This window comes from Anguilla rostrata, chromosome 14 (assembly GCF_018555375.3).
Source record: "Anguilla rostrata isolate EN2019 chromosome 14, ASM1855537v3, whole genome shotgun sequence".
In the NCBI taxonomy this organism is placed as follows: Eukaryota; Metazoa; Chordata; class Actinopteri; order Anguilliformes; family Anguillidae; genus Anguilla; species Anguilla rostrata.
The window spans coordinates 9,464,083-9,485,484 of record NC_057946.1 but is presented as its reverse complement, the minus strand read 5'-3'; the positions used below and the strand labels follow the sequence as shown (position 1 = coordinate 9,485,484).

Below are 21,402 nucleotides of genomic sequence, written 5' to 3'. Positions count from 1 at the left end.
CGAATAATAATTAGGAGAGAGAGAGAAAAAAAGCCTCTTTTTGTTCTTGCAGGAGGCACTGCTTCAAGACAGAAAGGCTTTCTTGGATGCATTCGTTCTTTAGAACTAAATGGGATAACACTGGATCTTGAAGAGCGGGCCAAAATCACCCCTGGAGTCAAACCAGGTTGCCCCGGGCACTGCAGCAGCTATGGCAGCCTTTGTCAGAATGGGGGGAGATGTGTGGAGAAATACAATGGATTCTCATGCGACTGCAGCTTGTCTGCTTTTATGGGACCCTTCTGCCAAAAAGGTAAAAAGGTCCATTGCATGCTTAAATGTGGTGCCACAATTAACATTCATATGGCTTTAACTCTTGATTACTGTCCTCAAAAGGTAATGTGTCTTATAATGTTTACAGTGTTCGACAGTGTTTAAAATAAGCAATATTTTCTTTTCTGAGTTTGTAATTTCTATTTGTATTTATTCATTCACCCACCCCTCCTGTCTATAGCTGTCTGAGTCATGAAATGATATTAAATGTGGTTTGCATGTGAAATGATATAGAATGCATTTAAATGAAATATAAATGAGCTTCCCACAAACATTATACAGCTGTAAAATCAACATCTTTTTGGCAATTATTAGTGAGCAGGCTATATAAAACCAAGATGGCTACCACAAAGTTTCTACAACATCCTTTTGCTTGGTATCGACTGTCCTGTGATTGGCTGGTTCCAAGACGAGATGTTGTCATTGGCAGATGTAGCTAAATGTCCAGTGGGAAGAATTATTAATAGTGGTACTGGATCATTTGTGGTAATGGAATTGGCAGGAAAAAGAAGAAGGAAGAAATGCAAAAGTTTGGGGCTTTATTGTGTGGATGTGTGAAGTTGTTTGCGAATTCCATATGTTTACACAAGGTCAGAAGGTCAAAATTTCTTCTTACCGTGAATAATACCTGACTAGTTTACATGCCGGGCAGAGGTGAATGCAACGCAGCACATTCGACACAAGCAATGCTGGAAGCGCTGTCCTAAAATTTCTTCGTACCATAAAGAGTACCGGACCCACAAGTACAAGAAATGTGTTACCATGGCAGCACTATTATATCGGGAAATGCCATTTCGTAAAAAAAGCTATATGCTGTCACAAGCCTTCCGGCATTGCTTGTGTCGAAAGTGCTGCGAGAGACAACGGCATTAGATTTGCTCACAGTCACATCTGTCCAGAATGTAAACAATTAAGGAATTCTGCACTGTAAGAAGACATTTTACAACAACATTCAACCATACCGACACACTTCATTAATGTTAGGTTGACAGTGCAAACAAGAGCCATACAGTGAGATTGAGCTTCCACGAGAAAATAGTAAATATCAGAAACTTACTTTAACTTCGCTCCGCAGGGATAAGTTAAGTAAAGGGACTGACCACAGTTCAGTGGGACTGACAGCAGCATAGAACACAAAGAACACATTCATTGATAGAACACAACGATGGCACTCTTATCGTGTCAAGTTTCCCAGGCAACAACACAGAGGTTGACTCATATTTTGGAACAGTGCCCCGCAGAGGCTCCCAAACAAAATGATTATTTATTTCCAAATGAAAAAGCATTTTGTTGCCTGGCAGCCCACCAGGTTTGTTGTACAATTATAGGGGAAACACAGAATATGGAAAACAAAGTGCAATTATTTTTTATCTGACAGGCAAAAAAAAAAAAAAAAAAACACCACTTACAAATAAAAAATTACAAATAAACAATTAACTATTTTTTATTTTCGATTGACAGGGCATAATCGCAGCTGACCATTGGCCAATTTCAGTGTTATTGGGCAATAATGATCTGTGGCCGATCAATCGGAACAATCTTAAAATAATTACTTCAAGGCAAAACTAATATTAATGTTTTAACATTCTTTGGAACACCTAATAGAAGGTTTTTGGTAGTTCTGCCGTGAGCTTTTTGCCTGGTGGCTTTGTCACACTAATCCTGATTTGTGCTATACTGAGCAAAGATGTCCAAGAGTATGCAGCAGTCAGCTATTTCAGTCTGGGCCACATGTTGAGTGTCACAAGCAATGTAGGGAATGGCAAATTAGGCATGTGAGAGGTCAGAATGAAAGAATGAACGAACGAATGATCAAGCAAGTGAGCAAGCGTGTGTGCGCGTGCGCGTGTATGCATGCATGTATTTGCGTATGTGTAGGAACAATCATAAGGAATGTGTAGGGGGTCATTTTCGAGGCCTTTTAAACTGGTATACAGTGCATGAATTACAGCAATGCAGTGAGTTGTTTTTCATATAACTTTTACAATTTCATTACAGAGGTGTCTGCTTACTTTAAACCTGGGACGTCCGTGGCGTACACTTTTAAGGAGCCATATGAACTGACTAAAAATGCAAGTGTTCAGTCATCCTCCATGTACTCTGACGTAACACTTCGAGGCGAGCACATTGCGTTTAGCTTCCGCACATCCCAGGCTCCAGCGCTGCTCCTGTATGCTAACTCCTACTATAGGGAGTACCTTGCAGTCCTTCTCAACAGAAACGGTGAGTTGATAATGCAACTTAGATTTGTTAGAATTGCTGTGGCTTAAGCTGATTAATTTGGATTCTGCTGAGATCCTGGATCTCAGTGCAGATGCTGCTTACCGTCAGATGCCACTGCATCTGAACTCATGTGAATAATAAGTGTTAAGACAGCATAATGTGCATTCCAGAAGACCATGGCTTATATTTGGTTTACTTGTGAATCTGTTCTTATAAGGACTCAGACACACACTAGTACACTCAAACCACACACAAATTTTGTTTGTTCTGTAGTTAGAAATACAACATTTGACAGATGCGACACATTGGCACTACACACTTTCCAGCTATTTGCACTTTGGCCATTAAAATACAAGATACCTCAAAGGCACTTGGCCTTGTGGGAGTCCAGACGTTTTTCTTTTTCTTTTCCTGAAAAGGCCTGCATTTCCTTATTTGAACTTCATTTGCTGACAGTAATCATTTGTGATGGTGTACAACCCCTTCGGAAAGGTGGCAGGAAATGAAGTAGCAGATTTTGACAGACAGTGTGATGAACATAATGAATATAAAGCTAGCTTGTTCTAGAAAGTCCTGCTGTACAGTACATTCACCTGTGACTTCCTGACTCCCTAATCTTTCCTGAAGGTCAACAGCTCCACCGAAAGCAGATGACATATTTCAGAGTTTTGTGCTATTTCATGCCTGCTGTTTTGTCCTGTTCTATACGAAATGTGAGAAATAGTAATTGGCTTTCCATAGTGCCTGTTCATGGAATCTTATTTGAGCAGCGGTTCGCACACACAGTATACATTTCTGCATATTTACATGATTGTTATGCAAAGAGATTACTTAAATTGAAAAAAAAAAAAAATTCTGATGCTTTGATTTCATTTAAAATTCTTTATTTGGCCTATGGCAGAAATAAAATGACAAGCTCTATGTTTTATTCATCTTTAGAAAAGCTTGAAAGCTATGCTTGTAAGAAACTATAATAATCTTTAGTTTTCAAGAAAATAACCATTTATAGTGTGTAACTACAGTTGAATATAATAGCAAGGTGCTTCCTTTTTCAAGGTCATTTGGACGTCAAGTACAAATTGCAGAATAACAAAGATGCAGAGGTATTCAGGATGAATATGAGAAACCTGGCCAATGGCCAGCTCCATAAAGTGAACATTAAGAGGCAAGCGGACATTCTCCATGTTCAGGTAATGCATTATATTACCTCTGGCTTACTGTCATACTGATTGGGCCTCATTCACAAAACTTTTCTTAAATTACTACTACTTTTGAGATGATGAATGCTGGCCGTTTGTAAATTGTATGCGCAGTCCCATTCATGTGATTTGCATAAGGAAACAGCCATGAACAAATACAGATAAGAAAAAAATGATTAATGCCAAAATGTTCTTTGAAATGCTCTTATGCGCAGTTTACGATCAAATGTGATTGTACACGTTTTGTGAATGAGGCTCATTGTGTCTGTAAACTGTTGAGTATCCATTTGAATACTTCACTTTATAGCATGCACTTGTTAGTAAAGAGGCTAAAGTTTATTAAGCAGAAGTTGTCTCTTCAAGACTGTCATGCATAAAATAGCCATGCCAATTACGCTAAGCTTTCATGATAATCATATTTTGAATATGTAGACTCAAGGAGGAAATCTGTCCAGACTCTAGTACTTCTTTCTGTTTAATTGAATGGCATTGGCTCAACAGTGAAGCAATGATGTGTTTAAAGTAGTTTGAAGAACAGGTTTAATTAAAAATCTCTCTGTGGAAGAATAAATTTTGAATAATTTGAAAGCATGTGTCAGTTGATTTTTTTTCCTACTAAGTATTTCCATATTTACTAAACTTTAAATTAGGTTGACCAGTATGCGAGAGAGGAATTCAATTTGACATCCGACATGGAATTCAATGCAATAAAGTCTGTCATTCTCGGAAAAGTTTATGGTAAGTAAGAATACTTTGAAATTCAACACATCTAGGTACATATCTCAATGTTCTGGAACACATTTTGAACAACACCTTTGAGGATGTATTTCTGATTATTGTTAATTATTGTCATTTGGCTGATGTTAAAATAAAATTTAAATTGCGACATTAGGACTGCCTTAAATATTTATGGTTTGAAGAATTGTTCATATAAGTATCCACTGTGCATTGTCATACATTTTACTGTCACATGTGATAATGAAATGACTGTGAAATGCAAATGTATTATAGTTTGTTCAATGAAGCAAATACAAATGAATGCAGGACAATTTTATTATCTTAGGGTATTCTTGTATTTAAATATTTGTTTTGTATTACGGCTAGAGCTGTAAAAATAAAATAAAATTATTTGTTTAATAATATTTACATGGTCTGATGTTAAGGTTTGCAAGTTCGTCTACCTATAAAACAAGGCCAATAAAGGGCAGGGCGGTGGACACCTAGGGGGATAAAATGTAACGCTGACTTTTTAGGTAGATGCATCAAGCTTGAACAACTTATTTCACACATAATTACCATCTCTTTGTCTTCAACTAAGGGCGAGAGAGTTTCACAAATGTTTTGGGAGATATTGCCAAAAGTCTGTTTTGCCTACAGTTTATGCAAGATAATTTTTTTACGGGAAGTGTTCTTTGGCTACTGTATTGTGTGCGTATGTCATCCAAATGTATGTAATTGTAAGCAGTCTTTTAGTCACAAACAGATCCAATAGTTTTAATATTGCATGCTAGCTTGCTGGGATTTCTAGCCAGGTAAACATGCAAACACCCCGCTGCAGGATTAAACTGAGTAGGGTTGTTGGCCTGTTGTCAGTTGACTATTAATTAACATTTATTTAACTTTAACATTAGGATACGGGGTACAATACAATACTTTATTGTCCCCCAGGGGAAATTTGTTTTCACAGCTTTGCTTTGCGGCCTCACATAAATACATAGATACATACAGTATATACATATAACACACATATAATAAATACATAGATACATACAGTATATACATATAACACACATATAATAAATACATAGATACATACAGTATATACATATAACACACATATAATAAATACATAGATACATACAGTATATACATATAACACACATATAATAAATACATAGATACATACAGTAATAAATACATAGATACATACAGTATATACATATAACAAATACATAGATACATACAGTATATACATATAACACACATATAATAAATACATGGATACATACAGTATATACATATAACACACATAAATACATAGATACATACAGTAATAAATACATAGATACATACAGTATATACATATAACACACCTGACATTCAGCGAGGCAGTTTGTTCGGTGCCTCGATAGCAGAGGGGACAAAGCTCTTTTTAAAACGGGCCCGTTTCCAGGTCAGAGACCTGTACCTGATGGAAGGGTGACATGTGACATCGACTGATACAGCTGTTTGGATTGAACAGACATTAGATGGGAACCGGAGAATAATGTGCAGTCGTGATAGGTTTTCACCAATATAGGGAAAATCATATTGAATTGTATTGAATTGCCTCACTTTGTGTTAATTTTTGAGGCTATTAAGACTGTTAGGTGTACCCCCCGCCATGCTAGTTTTTACTTCAAACTCTGGGTTAAATGTAACATTTGGATACTTTTGGTCAGATTGCTAGTGAATGTCCCAGAAAATGCATTGTGTTTGCATTTTTTTTTAAAGGATCAATCTATCTCTAGTAATGTTTTCAGAACTGAGACAGATACGCAAACCATTATTTCCCCCCTCTCCCCTACCAAGGATCGTTCACTTTGATGCATGGCATGAAAATAATTAGCACATAATCAAACATTTAGGGACATCAGAATTGGAAATAGAAAATGATCTTTGCAGCAGGTACCACTGGTTACACTAATGCTTTCTCAATACCACAGATTGATTTCCACATCACCAACACTTTCTGCTCAAGGCCCTTAAACCTCATAAATTAGTGCCTTCGCCTTCACTTATTTGACAATTCTTTCTAACACATCAAACACCCTTATTATTCCTTAGAGCACCAATTTTCCCTCTCTTCTTAAACAGTCATCTTTCTATCGAATGCGACTGAACTCGCTCTAAATTCATATAAAATGCATGAAATCTTTATTTGTAGAAGATAGCAGATCAATCTTTAATGAAGTACTCATGATGAAGTTGCTTTCTCCCAGCCATACACAATGCAGTATTTTTGCTGTGCAATGACAGCATTTCAAATAAAATATTTTACCTATAATAATAGGGGTCGAAGGAGTTCTTATCTTGAATGGAATGCAGATAAGACAAAAGCAGAAACAGGATGGCTGAAACTATAAATGGGAACACAGGAAATGACCAGGCCCATGGCTTAGGGAAATATGGCAAAAAAGCATAACGTCATTGCTTTACATATTATACTTTCCATTACTGATAATTGAACTTTCATCATCAAAAATAAGAAAGTATAATTATTCTGTGATTTTAACACTATGTAGAATGTGAGAACATAATACGTAATGACATCAATCAATCTAGGATCATTATTTACCTGCAGACTGGCAAGTTGTCCCATGCATTGACAGAAGAAAACCTCCTGACATCCTGCAATATTTCCTTGAGCTAGTTTTCGCCTGTGGCCTATTGTTATACTAAAAGGACTACGCTTAAAAGTCTTTTGTCATTTACTTTTGTCTTAATCTTGTGTGTTACTTTAATGAATTTAAAAACCTCAAACAAATCCCAAATGCAAAATGTGTTTTCCCTGAATATCTTAACCCTTTTCCCCCAGAAATTATAACCAATTTAGTTGCCCTTTCAAGAGCAGCTGTGTCTTTCTTGTTGTGTGGTGTCAAGAATAATACACAGCACTCGAGGTGTGATCTGACAAAGGCACTGTACTATATCCTCCATTGACTTATTAGCTATATATTCCAGCATCCTATTGACCTCATGTCATTGTTACGGCATAATGCCCAGATCCTGATAGACTTTGAGACATTTATCTGGCATGAAGTACAGTGTTCCACTTCATTCCACTATATGTCAGCTGGTATTAACAGCGTGTTGAAACTCGAAACCAGCAACCCTTGGATGGGAGGGAAAAGTCTTATACTGTATATTCTAATGGGAACAACTATAGCCTAATGTCAATACATCATGTGTTACATCCATAGAAACTGATGTGTTATATTGACAGCAAAACCTGCAGTTTCATAAATGTATTATGTCCTGCTTCTGCTATTTCTGAGCTATTAAGATAACATTAGCTTAAATTATTTGTTAGCAAGCAATGAATGCATCTAGCAAAATGCAATTCTGAATTATTGAGCAGATTTTTACTAATGATAATAACCTCCCTTTCCATACGAGCTGCCTATATGATTGCACAGTGATGCTTCTTAGTTTAGCATGCATAATACCACTGGAATTTCTATATAGCTCTTAATCAAAAAATATTTAATTTCATGATAATAGTGGTATCATAATTCAATAAATTATGTGCCCCTGATGAACATGTACCCTACTTGGCCAAAAGTATGTGGACATCTGACCTCCAACATCTTATTCAAAATTGTTGGCATTAATATGGAGTTGGTCCACCCTTTGCTGCTATGGCAATCTCCACTTTTCTGGGAAGGCTTTGTACTAGATGCTGGAGCATTGCTGCAGGGACTTGCTTCCATTCAGCCAGAAGAGCATAAGTGAGGACGGGAACTGATTGGGTGATTAGGCCTGGCTCGCAGTTGGCTTTCCAATTAATCCCAACGGTGTGTGATGGGGTTGAGGTCAGAGTTCTGTGCAGACCAGTCAAGTTCTTCCACACGGTTCTTAACAAGATGATTTCTATATGGACTTCACTGTGTGGCCAGGGGCATTAAGATTTGCATTCACTGGAACTAAGCACCCCAGATCAAGGGGTGTTCAGATACTTTTTGTCATGTAATGTTAGTGAAGAGGGTGTTTTTTTTGTAAAGGGGAGAAACTATGGGGTCAAGACGTGATTTATATGTTAAGCAATATTGCTTTCTTTGAGTAGCTACCATTAAAGTATTTTTCCCCTTTTTCAATTTTTCGCTTTTTTATTTATTTATTTATTTTTTTAGCTATTTATAGATCATAGATTTTTGAAGGACTAATCTTTCTCAATTTGAAAGGAAAGACAAAACATCCTGCACCTAAGAACCTAAATGCATCCAACCCATACACAGTAGTGGAAGAGTTCACTTTTTATATCAACCTGAAAAAAGAGAATCAATGTATCATAAGATTCAATTATAGCCACATTCAATGAAAAACGGGGATATCAGGTTTATATTACATCTGCAGATTCCAGTTGAAAATATGGTTTGGAGAACTTCAAAATGTTTTGCACACTCAGCAGTGCTTATGAAATGCAACACATAATGTCATACGCCATACTCATCAGACACATTTAAAGATTTAGATCCTTATTTCCATGAATACAAATCAGGTAATCTGGTTTATAATGTATTCCTATGCCTATTGCCGTTGTGCTTATTTATTTATTTATTTATTTCTCTGTTGTTGTTCTACTTTTGGAAATCTGGGAAGTGGGTACATTATAGTTTCCCAATGTTGAGTAAGGTTCCTTGCGTAGTCTCTGATATCATAGCCTTTTGTTGAGTTGGTGGCAGTAATATTGGCTCACATTTTAAGCTAGATCTATTCTGACAGAGCACAGTTTAAATTGAGCTCCATGTGTCAAGCAAGGATGTCAACTGATTGCTCAAAAATATAATCCGCAAGACTCACAACAATGGAGCATATGCGATTGGCTGGTGCTTTCCTGGCTGTCAGTCTCTTTGTGGCACATTTCTGCTCCTCAGATGGAGAAGGGTGTTGATTTTAAACTGACAGATCCTGACAGTGTTACGACGGCTTCAGGCCTCACTCATTCTGAATGAGGATGTGTGTTTGATGTCTTTGAGTGAAGCAGGTCAGATTGAAGACAAGAGCGTAGTGTTTCATTGTCTGGCTTGCATGCTGATCCTGGGAGATGAGGAGAGAGAAGGCATCGGCGGGGGGCCAATCTCTTGATGTTCAGTTATACTCGGAGTCAGATGCATGTGCATAAAACCCGTCGCACTAATAGTGGCCTGGCGATGGTATGTTGGTGCGTATGCAATCTGTGTGAAATTAACATTTTATTTACCATGGCTGCAGCTAACTACGCAGTCTGTGAATGTGACTGCCTACTAATCGCATTTTGCGGATGCACGAGCACAATTACTCCCCTGGTAACCTGCGATGTGGGACTGGTTATAGTTGTGTTGGCCCACTGTTGTTGGATTGATGACCGGAGTCATAATCCAGGGTTGCAGAGGATAACCTCTGTCACCTTCAGCACGACAAAATAAATCAATACATCACACATTACTGGTAACACATGGTACTGCATTAATGCTGTGTAGCTTTTTTTTAATGTGTTGACCAATGAACCATGCTTCTTTAAAATTTTTGTTTGATGTAACTGTTATGAGTGTGCAATCTATGGCAATAACGTGGGAGAATTCAGCTATTTCCAAAAATCTCCTGTTTAGTGCATTGAATATCTTCTTTGGATGTAGGGAAATTGATGTATCCACTGATCACTGAAAAAGCATATCCAGCACTATGGACAGCGTATGACAAAATGGGGACTGCGATATTCCAGTTGTGGTAGAAATTGAACTGATGAAGATGCCAGATGTTGCGAGGAGCTTGACTAGTTCCAGGATGGGATGGGAATGCACAGATTCTCTCAGTGCGTCTTTGAGGCCTATACCTGTTTCTCTGTCTTGCTTCAAATACTGCAGCCTGTTTGAGGATGTCATCCCCACAACAGCACTCCTTTTTTCAGCCTCCACTGATTTACACCTGCTCCTTAGAAGTGGAGAAATTGTGTGCAAAAATTAACCCTCATTAATTGCGTGAACCATAGTAATTTAAAGGGAATAAATAATCAGCTACAATATATCCGCACGTTATTTGTACGATATGCATTAAGGTGAGAAGCGCACCTTGCGATAACTCATGTAGATGGCACACAAACTGTGCTTCCAGTGTGCCTGTTTGTTACATCTGACTTTTCAGTTCAAAACAGATCCTGCAAGAAATTCTGGATCTGTTGCAAGCTTGAAGAAAGACTCACTCAATTATACACTATTGCATTACCATCTAAAAATATATTTTTACACTGTTAGTGTATATTTTTTCTAGCATTGTAATCAAGAAAAAAGACCTGGATAGGAAAATAAATTAAATGAAAGACACGATATATAAAAAGTAAAAGTAAAAATATTTAACCTGAATGAAGCTAGAGCCAAGTAAATTCTGTGGAGGTCTAGACTACAAAATGTATGTACTGTTTAAAAGCTGAAATGTCAGACATTGGCTCATTTCAGAAAGCTTGATCTGAGAAAAGATTGTGTATAAAAAGAACTTTGAAACAAAGGTTTGCTCTTCTGTGAACATTTGTAGCAAAATACACGAGAGAGAACCTGTAGCCACACTAAGGCAAGGTACACGGGTCAGATAAAGTACAGCATTTGTACACAAATAAGCCAAGATCCCTGGCATGTGCCTATTGAGAGAAAAGAACACATGGCATTCATCCAGCCTTTTCAGCTGAATTTCCTCATCCCTAAGGCTAACTTAATTTGCCACATTGCGCACAAGTGTCGATGTGCATTTCAGATCATTTTTTCAGGAAATTCTTGAACTTTGAGAATGTGTATTGGACTACAGTATAATACCCGGTATTTTTAAATTATTAAGCAGGTACAGAACATGCTGGACAATATCTTACTTATCTATTGAAGTACAATAGTCAGTGAGGTGGCTGTCCAGATTTTCTGCAAAAATTGCAGAAGAATGAATGTCACATGATATTATGTACTGTCTGCTGTTCCTGAAAGTATCCTCTGAAGTTTTCAAAGGATTCAGGATGTGGCCAAATTCGCACAAAGTACCACATAAATCTCCTGAATGCTGAACTGTTGAAATAGTGGTTCTTTGACTGTGTTTGTAAACAATAACAGCCATACATTTAGCCCATGGAAAGGTGAGGCGAGTAAAGCTGAGGTTAATGATATCACTCCAGCCCGACTGTTTATGAGTGGAATTATCACCCCATGTCGTGCGCCTTCTGTGCTGCACCTTGTGCTTGCAGAGAGTGGTGAGCTGGACCCAGAGGTAGCCAGGGTCAACTCGCTGGGCTTCAGTGGCTGCCTCTCAGCAGTGCAGTTCAACAGCATCACCCCTCTGAAAGCCGCCCTGCTCTACCCTAGCAGCAGCCCTGTGATTGTTAAGGGGCAACTCGGAGAATCACATTGCGGGGCCTCCTCGCCATCCAATCCTTTCGCAGTGGAGACCACACACTCACTCTCAGGTAAGAGGAGACTTGTTCAAATAAGATTCATGTTTTTCTGGGATAGTCTCTGATAAATTGCTATGCAGTAGTCAAAAAGAATGAATAAAACAAGAAATTTAATTTAATTTCACCTAACACATTTTGTCATAACATGGCACCACAAAACTGGTGCATATAAAATGTAATTCTCAATCTAAATCACATATTACATATTTACATGTTACAAATGACAAATGACAAAATGGCTAATTGCAAATTATATGTGAAACATTAAATAATGATAATAACAAATGTATTAATTACCACATTCATTCATTAAACTAGAAGTGCCAATACTGTCCTATCAGTGTGTTTTCATTAGACAAAGGAGACAGAGAAGTGGTACTTCAGAGGCAGAGGTTCCAGACAAGGGAGAATGATGGTTGATGATTGGCTAGAAGTGTTGATTTCTTTTCTTGATATTTCATATCTATTCAATGTCCTTGTCTTACTCTGCTATCTTTTTCTTAAATTTCATTTTCCTCTTTTTCATACGGAATGGCTTTACAAACTTACTAAAGGCTCATTGAATACACTTGCGTAATTCAGTAACTTCAAGTACCTCCTGTGATTATTCATAATAAATTTATCATTGACACATTTGGTTTACATGAAAACAGATCTATATGTTTGATGCTGCATATTAAATAGACTATTCCATGGGCCATGCTGACTTGATCTTTTCTGTCTTTCTCTCTGTTTTTGCTGTAGATCAATCTGGTACAATAGATACCGGTGAGCCGATAGTCAATGCAGTCAGGAGTGACTCAGCTCTGATCGGAGGTAACAGGGACAGTAGTCTTTTTTACAGAAATTGAAAATAATTAGGAAATTTGGGAACAAGCAATATCCTCCATTTTCAATAAAACCTCTTTTAATATAATAAGCAACTTCCCTCCCCTATTGAGAAAATGTAAAGGTACTTACACAACTATTGGCCAATTTAATCATCTAAAGCAGGTATCTGTTTACAGATTGGTTTTTAATGCTTTGCATGTTCCTCTACACTATGAGATGTATTCAGAACTCTGAACAAACCAAGGACATAAAAACTATGTTTTAAATTATGATCAAAAGCTTTTATTGCAGTTCAAATGAAATTTACCAGTTAATTGACTTAAATTGTGCTAGGACTCTGAAATTATGCATCCTTTTCTCAGAAAAATGCAGAACATTTCTTGAATGTTCTTGAATATCCTTGAATCCTTCAATTCTATTTGAATGTCCATTTCATTTTTGTTTTTCAATATTGCTGTTCATGCAAATTCTTAACTCAGACTCCAAATTCACTGACTTTTCAAATACTGCAAACCTTCCAGTAACTGCAGAAAAACATACAGGTATCACATTACATCAGCATACGTTATGTGTTATACCCTCAAAAGAAACAGTGATGTGGTTTCAAAATATAAGATGATTCTAGGCTGGGCAGCTTTTTCCTCAGTTGTTGTATTAAATTACTGTAGATCTCTCAAAAGTAAAGCAAGAACGATATGTCCACTGGCTAAGACTTTATGACTGACTTTCAGAAGACCTTTAAAAAGTGGTACAGATTTTTAAGTTTCAAGTTTTTTGTTTTGTTTTTTTAAGATGCTCGCTGTGGGTGGCACCAATATTCAGTGACTGCCAGAGTCAGAGAAGAATTGGGAGGGGGGAATTCACACTGATTGGAGAGAGGGTGGTTGCACTCTAATTGACATTTTGGCCTGTATTTGGCCGTCTCATCATTGCTTTATACAATGTGTTCAACTCTTTATGACACCTATGGACAAATTACAGTACAGTTGGGAAATGTGGCATCCATACCCTTGTCCGTTACCCCTTTCAAAATATTCTTAATGTTAAAGTGAATGTTGCTCGCATTAGCCATCTAAGACTTTTGTTCTGTCTAAGGTGACTTGCCAAGTTGGGGATGCTAGATAATGACATAGTAATGATTATATTTTCTACATAAAGTATGAAAACCACTTGACTAGAGTACTCAGTATGGTTTTAGTCACAATGTATGCCTGTCAATGGCTGTCAAGTTCCATACACTTAGTTCAAGCAAAGTTACAAAATAATTTTTTCTTCTTTAAAGAAATTACTATGGGAGAACACCGACGCATTGCAAATCAACATTCTGTCGACATTTTTGAGTTTGTATTCCAGACTTTCAGTAAACAGGTTTCACAAGCCAAGATAATGTCTGAATAAATAAATAAATGACATATTGACTGATTTTAAAGCATATGGATTAGGTGACATGACTGTATAATTGCATGGGAAGACTAAGCTACCAAAGAAGTAGCCAAGCGGCTTAGTTACAACTGTATGGGATTGGGTAGCTATGTTATGTACTGGGCCTTTGAAAAAGCTAGCAAGAAAATATCAAGTTATAAGACATTGTAGTCTAATAAATATAGCTCAAGATCTAAATGTGCCATGTGTCAGCTCTGAGCAGAACTATTCTGAAGTATCTAATATGTTCAGTGTGATAGGAATAACTGTATTGTGTTTATTCCTGCAAACATTCCATTGTAGATGATTATTTGGACCATCTCAGCATATGCCTTCATCTTTAATTGCGGACTATATTTTGTTCAAGCCAGCACTAAAGGTGTCAAATGCTTAATGTAATCATTTTTTTTTTAAATCTTTCCTAGTCATAATAACAATAGAATATATAATCTAAATGCTGATGTTGGTTTTGCTCAAAAAACTCACACTGGATCTTTGTGAATAATTCCAATATGCTGTGCACTGAATTTATTATTATTGTTTAATCCCCGCACTTGTCACCAGAGGATTAGATTTAAATTCAGACCATTTGTGTAGGGGGAAAAAATGTCATTTAATTGTCACTATCTGGTTAAATATTATTATTAATATTCAGTTAAAGCTTTGCAGCTTAATTCCTAAATCTTTCCAGCACTCTTTTGTCTTGGCTTTACTTTTGGCTCTTGTCTTTTGATGGGTAGCCACCCTCCCACCAGCTTTGTTTCAATTGTTAATTCTCTAGGTGTAGGGACTCTTTTGAAGTGCAGAGCGATCTTGACCCAAGCCCACCCCACCCGTGGCTGTTCCCTGAAGTCGAGACACTTGACTCTGTGTTCAGTTAAGGGCTGCATGAAGTAGGCAAATCCTCCATGCGCACACACGCAGAGAGAAACTTCCGTGACCAAAAAAACAAGAGAGTAAAGACCTTTAACCATCTTAAGTTCTTTAGATTCAACCCAGAATGTACAGCTGGAACATGTATGTAAATATTCCCCATGTGTTCCTGCTTAATTATGTCCTATCTTAGGGAAATGGGGGGGGGGTTGCGCAATGTGAAAATTAATGAAATGTATTCTTTCTTCTCACTAGAAACAGGTCTTCTTTGGGGGTAGAAATGCAGTTCTGCTATCTCAAAGGAGTCTGTGTTCTGTGCAATGCAATACTGTTGTTAATGTTTTATTGCATTTGAACCCCTAAGTATAATGCTTGTAAAATGTCAGCAGCACTCACACTTAAAAGGATTGGAATGGCTTCAAATGTCAAATGAGTGTGTAATCACTGTCAGTTTACTACTTAAGGCAATCATGAAAATTCATAGTACATCCCTTTATTGTCAAGTTGTTTAAAGGAAAGGAGAGCATGACAGACAGAAATCACATGGGAAGTATCAGATATCACATACAACCAAAAACTCTCAAAGAAAAAACAATCATATTTTATTTTTCGGATCATCTCAATTAACTATAAAAACATATTTATACATATTTAGATAAATGTACATATTTTGAAAAATAGCATAATTAACAAATATGCATTTATTAGTAATAATGCCTCAATGAGATTTTCCACTCCCTAGTTAGCAAACCAACTAGGTTATGTTGTATTCCCATCAGTTGTGAGAAGGTGCTTAGGTGCAATTAGCTTGTAGGTTGTGGCAATACATTTCACAGTATGTTAAATGTAATAACAATTCCAGTACTGAAATTATTACTGCAGTAAAATTAAAGCAATTTACAAGCTAATTGCTAGGAGTATAATTGATAAGAAGGAGAACTCAGCCAAAATTTAAGCACTGCCAAATATGGTGCCACACACAATCTGTGTATATTCATTGAGGCTTTAAACGTTTTGTTTACGTTAGTGGAGGGCGCAGATTCAGATTCTGTGGTTGTGATCAGAAAACATGAAATTGACACCAAAAGAAAAAAAAAACACAAAAACAATATCTTGGAAAAGGAGTATAAACTTTGACAGATGGACATCCCTGATATTGTTTTAGTTTATTTAGCTTTAGTTTATTTAGCACTGAAAAAAAAAGAAAAGGAGAAAGTAGGCTTTTGCGGTGTTTGGTTTGACCCCATGGTGTAAGATGCATGAGCCTACACGTGTAGTTATTGCCTTAACGCCTTAATTGCCTTAATTTTTATTGTAAATTTTACTTGCCATCAAATTTTGACCAGAATGCTTTGCAGATCTACAGCTACATATTGTATGCAGGTTCTACAGTAAGGATTTGTTAATTATACGGTAATGTCGAAGTGAAAACTAGAGAAATCATTTAGTGTATGGTACCCTTTGTGTTGTCATCATATTTAATAGTATCACTATCAAGTAATTGCACTCATGTTGCTATTTGCCCAAGAACAAAGCATGACCTCGTGGCCCACTGACACCACAAATAGCAAAACTAACCTTCAGCTTTGCTTAGCTGTAACCAGTTGCCAAGAGACAGGTACAGGTACTGGTTTGGCAGGGGACCATCGCAACTGCATTCCAGGACCACATCTGTGGTTTCTGAGGGGTTGCAATGTAAAAATTCACATCACCATTAAAGTGGATAACTGAAATATAGTTTGTTGTTTTCACTGAACGCTTTGCTTCTCATAAATGCCAACGTTCTTTTCTGAGACATGCAGGAGTAGAGTCAAAGTACATTAACTTCGAAACTGGAAAAATCTAGAACTAGAAATGTTTTTCAGACATTTACGTAGCACCGTATTTAGAATTTTTTAGGAAAATTTTTGTGAAGGATCTTTTGAAGGCATATGGTGCATTCTGAAATTATCTTCAGGTTCCATATGTTGTCGGCACTAATTAAGCCTTCTGAATTCAAGTGTAATGATGTGAAAAGTATTAAGCAAGATGCCACTTAAGTTTTAGAAAATGTGAGTGTGTTTGAGCTGTTAACTGCATGCATCTCATTTGCAGGTGTTATTGCGGTCATGATATTTATCATTCTCTGCGTCCTGGCAATAATAGCAAGATTTCTCTATCGACGAAAGGAGTCCTTTCAGAGCAGAGAAGCCAAGGGAGACAAGTCTGACGATAGCCCAGATTTTCCTTTCAACAACGATCCCAACTCACAGAACGTATTGAGTGAACACCAAAAGGAATACTTCATTTAAAAGACTCTTCCTTTACCTCAGCACTCCGCTTCACAATCAAGATAAACTGAGGATACAAATGCCTTGCCAAGTCTAAAGACGTTAACATTCATTGTGCATTACTGCATAAGCCCTACACAATTGTCAATGGTGGTTAATTGAGATGTGGAAAAATTTTAATGGTTGATATTTTTTGTATATATTTAATACAGCTTGTCTGGTAGACATGAAAAAAAAGAAAATACTGACTTTCATTGATTGTAAATACTCTTTAAATTGTACATGTTGAATTAATGTCTGTATAACAATTAACATCTTATATTCCCCTAAAACCATTGTTCATTATGTTTAATTAAAAGACATTATGCATAAAATATTGAGTACTTGGACATAGTCTAACACTATCAGATGAAAAATAAATGTTTGAAGTGTTGAGTGAAGTGGATTTTGATATTATGATGTTTCTGAAAGTGCAGCTAATTAATACCAAGGTTGGATGTGTGTGTGTTTGGTATCCACCATACATACTTTTTCATCTGCTAATTTAGGTGCACTGTAGAGCACAGCCTGTCCTGAGATGCATGTGGACACAACTTACAACAGCCAACAAGAGTACCAAATGGTCTGTTGTAAAATATGTAGACCTTTGACATGTGACAGTTGACTTCCATAAACTGAGACCCCCAGATCAGGCAGGTAATGTCAGTGCATTACAGGCTCAATATACAGGACCAATGAAGAAGAAAAAAAAAAAAAAACAGACAATTTGACAGTTGGTATGATGTCTAAAAAATAATAAATATAAAAACATGGATACTGGATATTTAATAATGATACTGTTTCATAAGCCATTTCTTATTTATGAAATAGTTCTTATTTATATAATTTTATTTAGCACAGAACAAACTGTAATTTCATTCTGAAAGTTGGCATCATGTTTAGGATGTCATTTATTATTACTTAAAAGTATAATTCCCTCTGAGACATAGGTCAATTCTGAATGTGAGACTTGCATCCTTTCCCTTGCACTTACCCCTTCATTTTGCATAATGCACATGTGAATCTACCATATTGTGGCTGTCTCAAAGTTTAGGAAGTTAATTTAAAGAGCTTTTTTAAGCATTTATTCATCCACTTAGTCAGTAACTTTCCTGGGGAAGAAGGGTACACTGTAATTCTGGAAGCAGGAAGTCCAAGAGTGACCAAAAGCTGACAATGGTATGTAACTTCTTTGCTCATACAACCTCACCTGGTGTGGTAAATTATTAGTGAATGTTGCCTCGGCAGGTTTGTGTTTACAGTGCTTATTACAGTGTCACGCTGCTGGAGATGTGATGGGACAGTCTTGGGAGTATTTCAGTGGTGCAGGAAGTGAGATGTGCTGAATTTACTGTGCTAATGTAAAGTAAATCAGGCTTTGGGTGTCAGTTACATTTGACTGACATTGTATGAGAGTGTATCGTCATGGTGACCTTTCAACAGGACAGGTCTTGTGTCAAGCAGAAGCTTCGTTAAGACCTAAAAGGAAGAACTGCCATGCATTTGACTAGATCCAGTGATTCTGCTGTATTCCAAAAATGCTAAATTCTATATTCTACAACACGGATCCAACCAGCAAAGTAATTTGATGATAAATGATCTGTGTGAGGAACTTTGATGGTAATCAAGGAAGTGCTGTAAAGTACAAGTATGGATGGTCCAATACAAAATAAATGTCTGTTAATTAAAGCTGTCGCAGTTGTTGTATTCTGAAATCCATTTTGACCAACATTCCCAAGGTAATCCATTTAGCTGCTTGTCAAATATTTTTGCACCACAAATTCAGAAATAATTGATGTTATAAAATGAAAATGAGTTCTCCACCACATGCATGCACACACACACGCACACACATAGGCAAACTAATTAACACCTTTATATGTTCAATTTCTATTCACCAATCAAACTAATGAGAAGCAACTGGCGAAAATGCATGCTCAGTAATCTTTGTATTTTTCCTTTAGTAACTCATGTAATCGCCTGTCTCCTTCATGTTTATTTATTTATTTATTTATTTATGTATTTATTGTTAAAAGTGGATTTAAAAATCCAGAATAATCTGTTTTTTTCAGCCAACAAGATCCACAAACAGTAAAGAAATTTCCATTTTGATAGTATCTACACAGCACTGTGAAAAAGCCTTTGTGGAGTGGTATATGGTGGCTGTTAGTAGTGCTTCTCATGAGCTTATACTGTGGGTCAGCATGAGCTTGACCCACTGCATAAGTCTGCCAAAACATTGAAAGGAACAACAACAATGAAGGGACTGAAAGTAAAAAAATTGAAAGAGTTATTGTTCCAAGAAAACAAAAATGAAAAAATGAAAGCGTAATAGAAGTGGGTAGAAGAAGCAAATTTTGAAAGACAAAGGTTTTAAATGCAAATGTCATTCATGTAGATTTCTGTTGTTCTAAAGTTTTACTGTGAAATAATTTTGCAACCCTTCTTATAAGACTTTGTAAAAACAGGAAAAGAATATCAACTGGGTGGACCTGAAAAACCTCAACTTCAATCATATCAAGGGATACACACATGTAACAGTATAACAGATGGTATGTGTATGACGGTGTGTGTGCATGTGCAGTACGTCTTTCTGGGGAGGGGGTCACCTGAACATTTCAACCAGGATGTTATTCTGTGTGAATAGGGCTAAAGATGGTTTATATATAAATCCCTAAGTACCAAATTATATAGCACATGAAATAAGTAAATGAAAATTAGTTACACTTGTTTCAGTATCTGGATAAAGAATTAGTTACTCAGTGTATTTGCCATTCTGCAACACTTCATTTTGTGTAGGTGGGTAACATTTGTATCAAGTAATATGTTGTCTGCTTCCCAGCAGCTAGCTGTTTGAGTGTCATAACCATTGTTTTGTTGATAATCTGCAAAGAATTGTATTTTTCTCTCTTTCAGGTTTCTTAGAATATAAGCATATGGTGACATAGCTCAGGAGGTAAGAGCGGTTGTCTGGCAGTCGAAGGTTTGCCGGTTCGAACCCCGCCCTGGGTGTGTCAAAGCGTCCCTCAGCAAGACACCTAACTCCTAACTGCTCTGGTGAATGAGAGGCATCAATTTTAAAGTGCTTTGGATAAAAGCGCTATATAAATGCAGTCCATTTACCATTTAAACCAGGCTTCACCTTTTGGAACAAAGTTAATTGTGGGTTTTACAACCCAGATTTTTGTATGTTTTATGGGTGTGCTAATTAGAGTCACATACAAGAATTCACTACGAATGCTACAAATTACTTTAAGTTGTTTATTTTTCATGGCATTTACTAAATGGAATTATGTAAATGAGCACAGCCTCAAAATGTATTTTAATTTTGCTACCACGATTAAAATCCAATTTTGTGTGTGGTGAAAACATACTAACTACCATAGAAAATCATTTCATGGTAGATTCATTTCAAAGCATGAGACAGCACACTGAAAAAAAATCTGACCTTGAGATTTCAGCTACCCTGTGAGCTTGCAAGCTAGAAATAATAAGCAAGGTTAAGATATCCAAAGTTAAGACCTGTTGTTTAAACCACATACTAAATATTGTTTAGTAATTATTGATAGGTATTTTATCACACAATGATCAATAGGCCCTCAAAAAAAATAATATTTTACCCCCCTCAAATGCTTAGACACCTGTCTCTCTGGAGTTACTTTTGTTGTTATCAAGGGAACTAAGATTTATTCTAATTGGAAGTCTAATTTAAACATTGATTTTGTCCTTAACAGATGAGATACACACAATAATAAGATAACTTTAAATAGATTCATTCTTAAGACAGATAACAGAAAATGAGCACAATTTAAATTCAAATGAAATGCAATGCAGGAACAAGACACTAAGAGACAGCCTAATTAATCAGTCAAATTAGATGCTGATTGGAGTAATGCTGTGCATGAAGATTTAAGTTAGTTAATAAGACCGAGAAACTTGAGGCCATGCCGTGTAGGTAGACAGCCAAAACCTATTTGAAGATAAATTTTTCTGTATCTCCAGAGAGGAAGCCAGGTGTTGGGAGGCAGGAACCTCAAAGGGAAAAAGCTCTCCGGAGATGCCTATC

General features: G+C 36.7%; 1 protein-coding gene across 4 annotated transcripts in view; it reads left to right on the top strand.

Moving 5' to 3' along the window:
* Positions 1-19,024, top strand: part of cntnap3 (contactin associated protein family member 3) — a 100,248-nt gene extending 81,224 nt beyond the window's left edge. For 3 of the 4 annotated variants that reach the window (XM_064308276.1, XM_064308278.1, XM_064308279.1), the window contains 7 exons: positions 53-292; positions 2,311-2,535; positions 3,592-3,725; positions 4,385-4,472; positions 11,695-11,913; positions 12,646-12,717; positions 17,122-19,024. In XM_064308276.1, coding sequence (XP_064164346.1) covers positions 53-292; positions 2,311-2,535; positions 3,592-3,725; positions 4,385-4,472; positions 11,695-11,913; positions 12,646-12,717; positions 17,122-17,318 — 1,175 coding nt within the window. In that variant the 3' untranslated portion in view covers positions 17,319-19,024. The remainder of the gene's footprint in view (positions 1-52; positions 293-2,310; positions 2,536-3,591; positions 3,726-4,384; positions 4,473-11,694; positions 11,914-12,645; positions 12,718-17,121) is intronic. The other variant, XM_064308277.1, reaches the window with a different exon arrangement.
* The last annotated feature ends 2,378 nt before the right edge of the window (positions 19,025-21,402 follow it).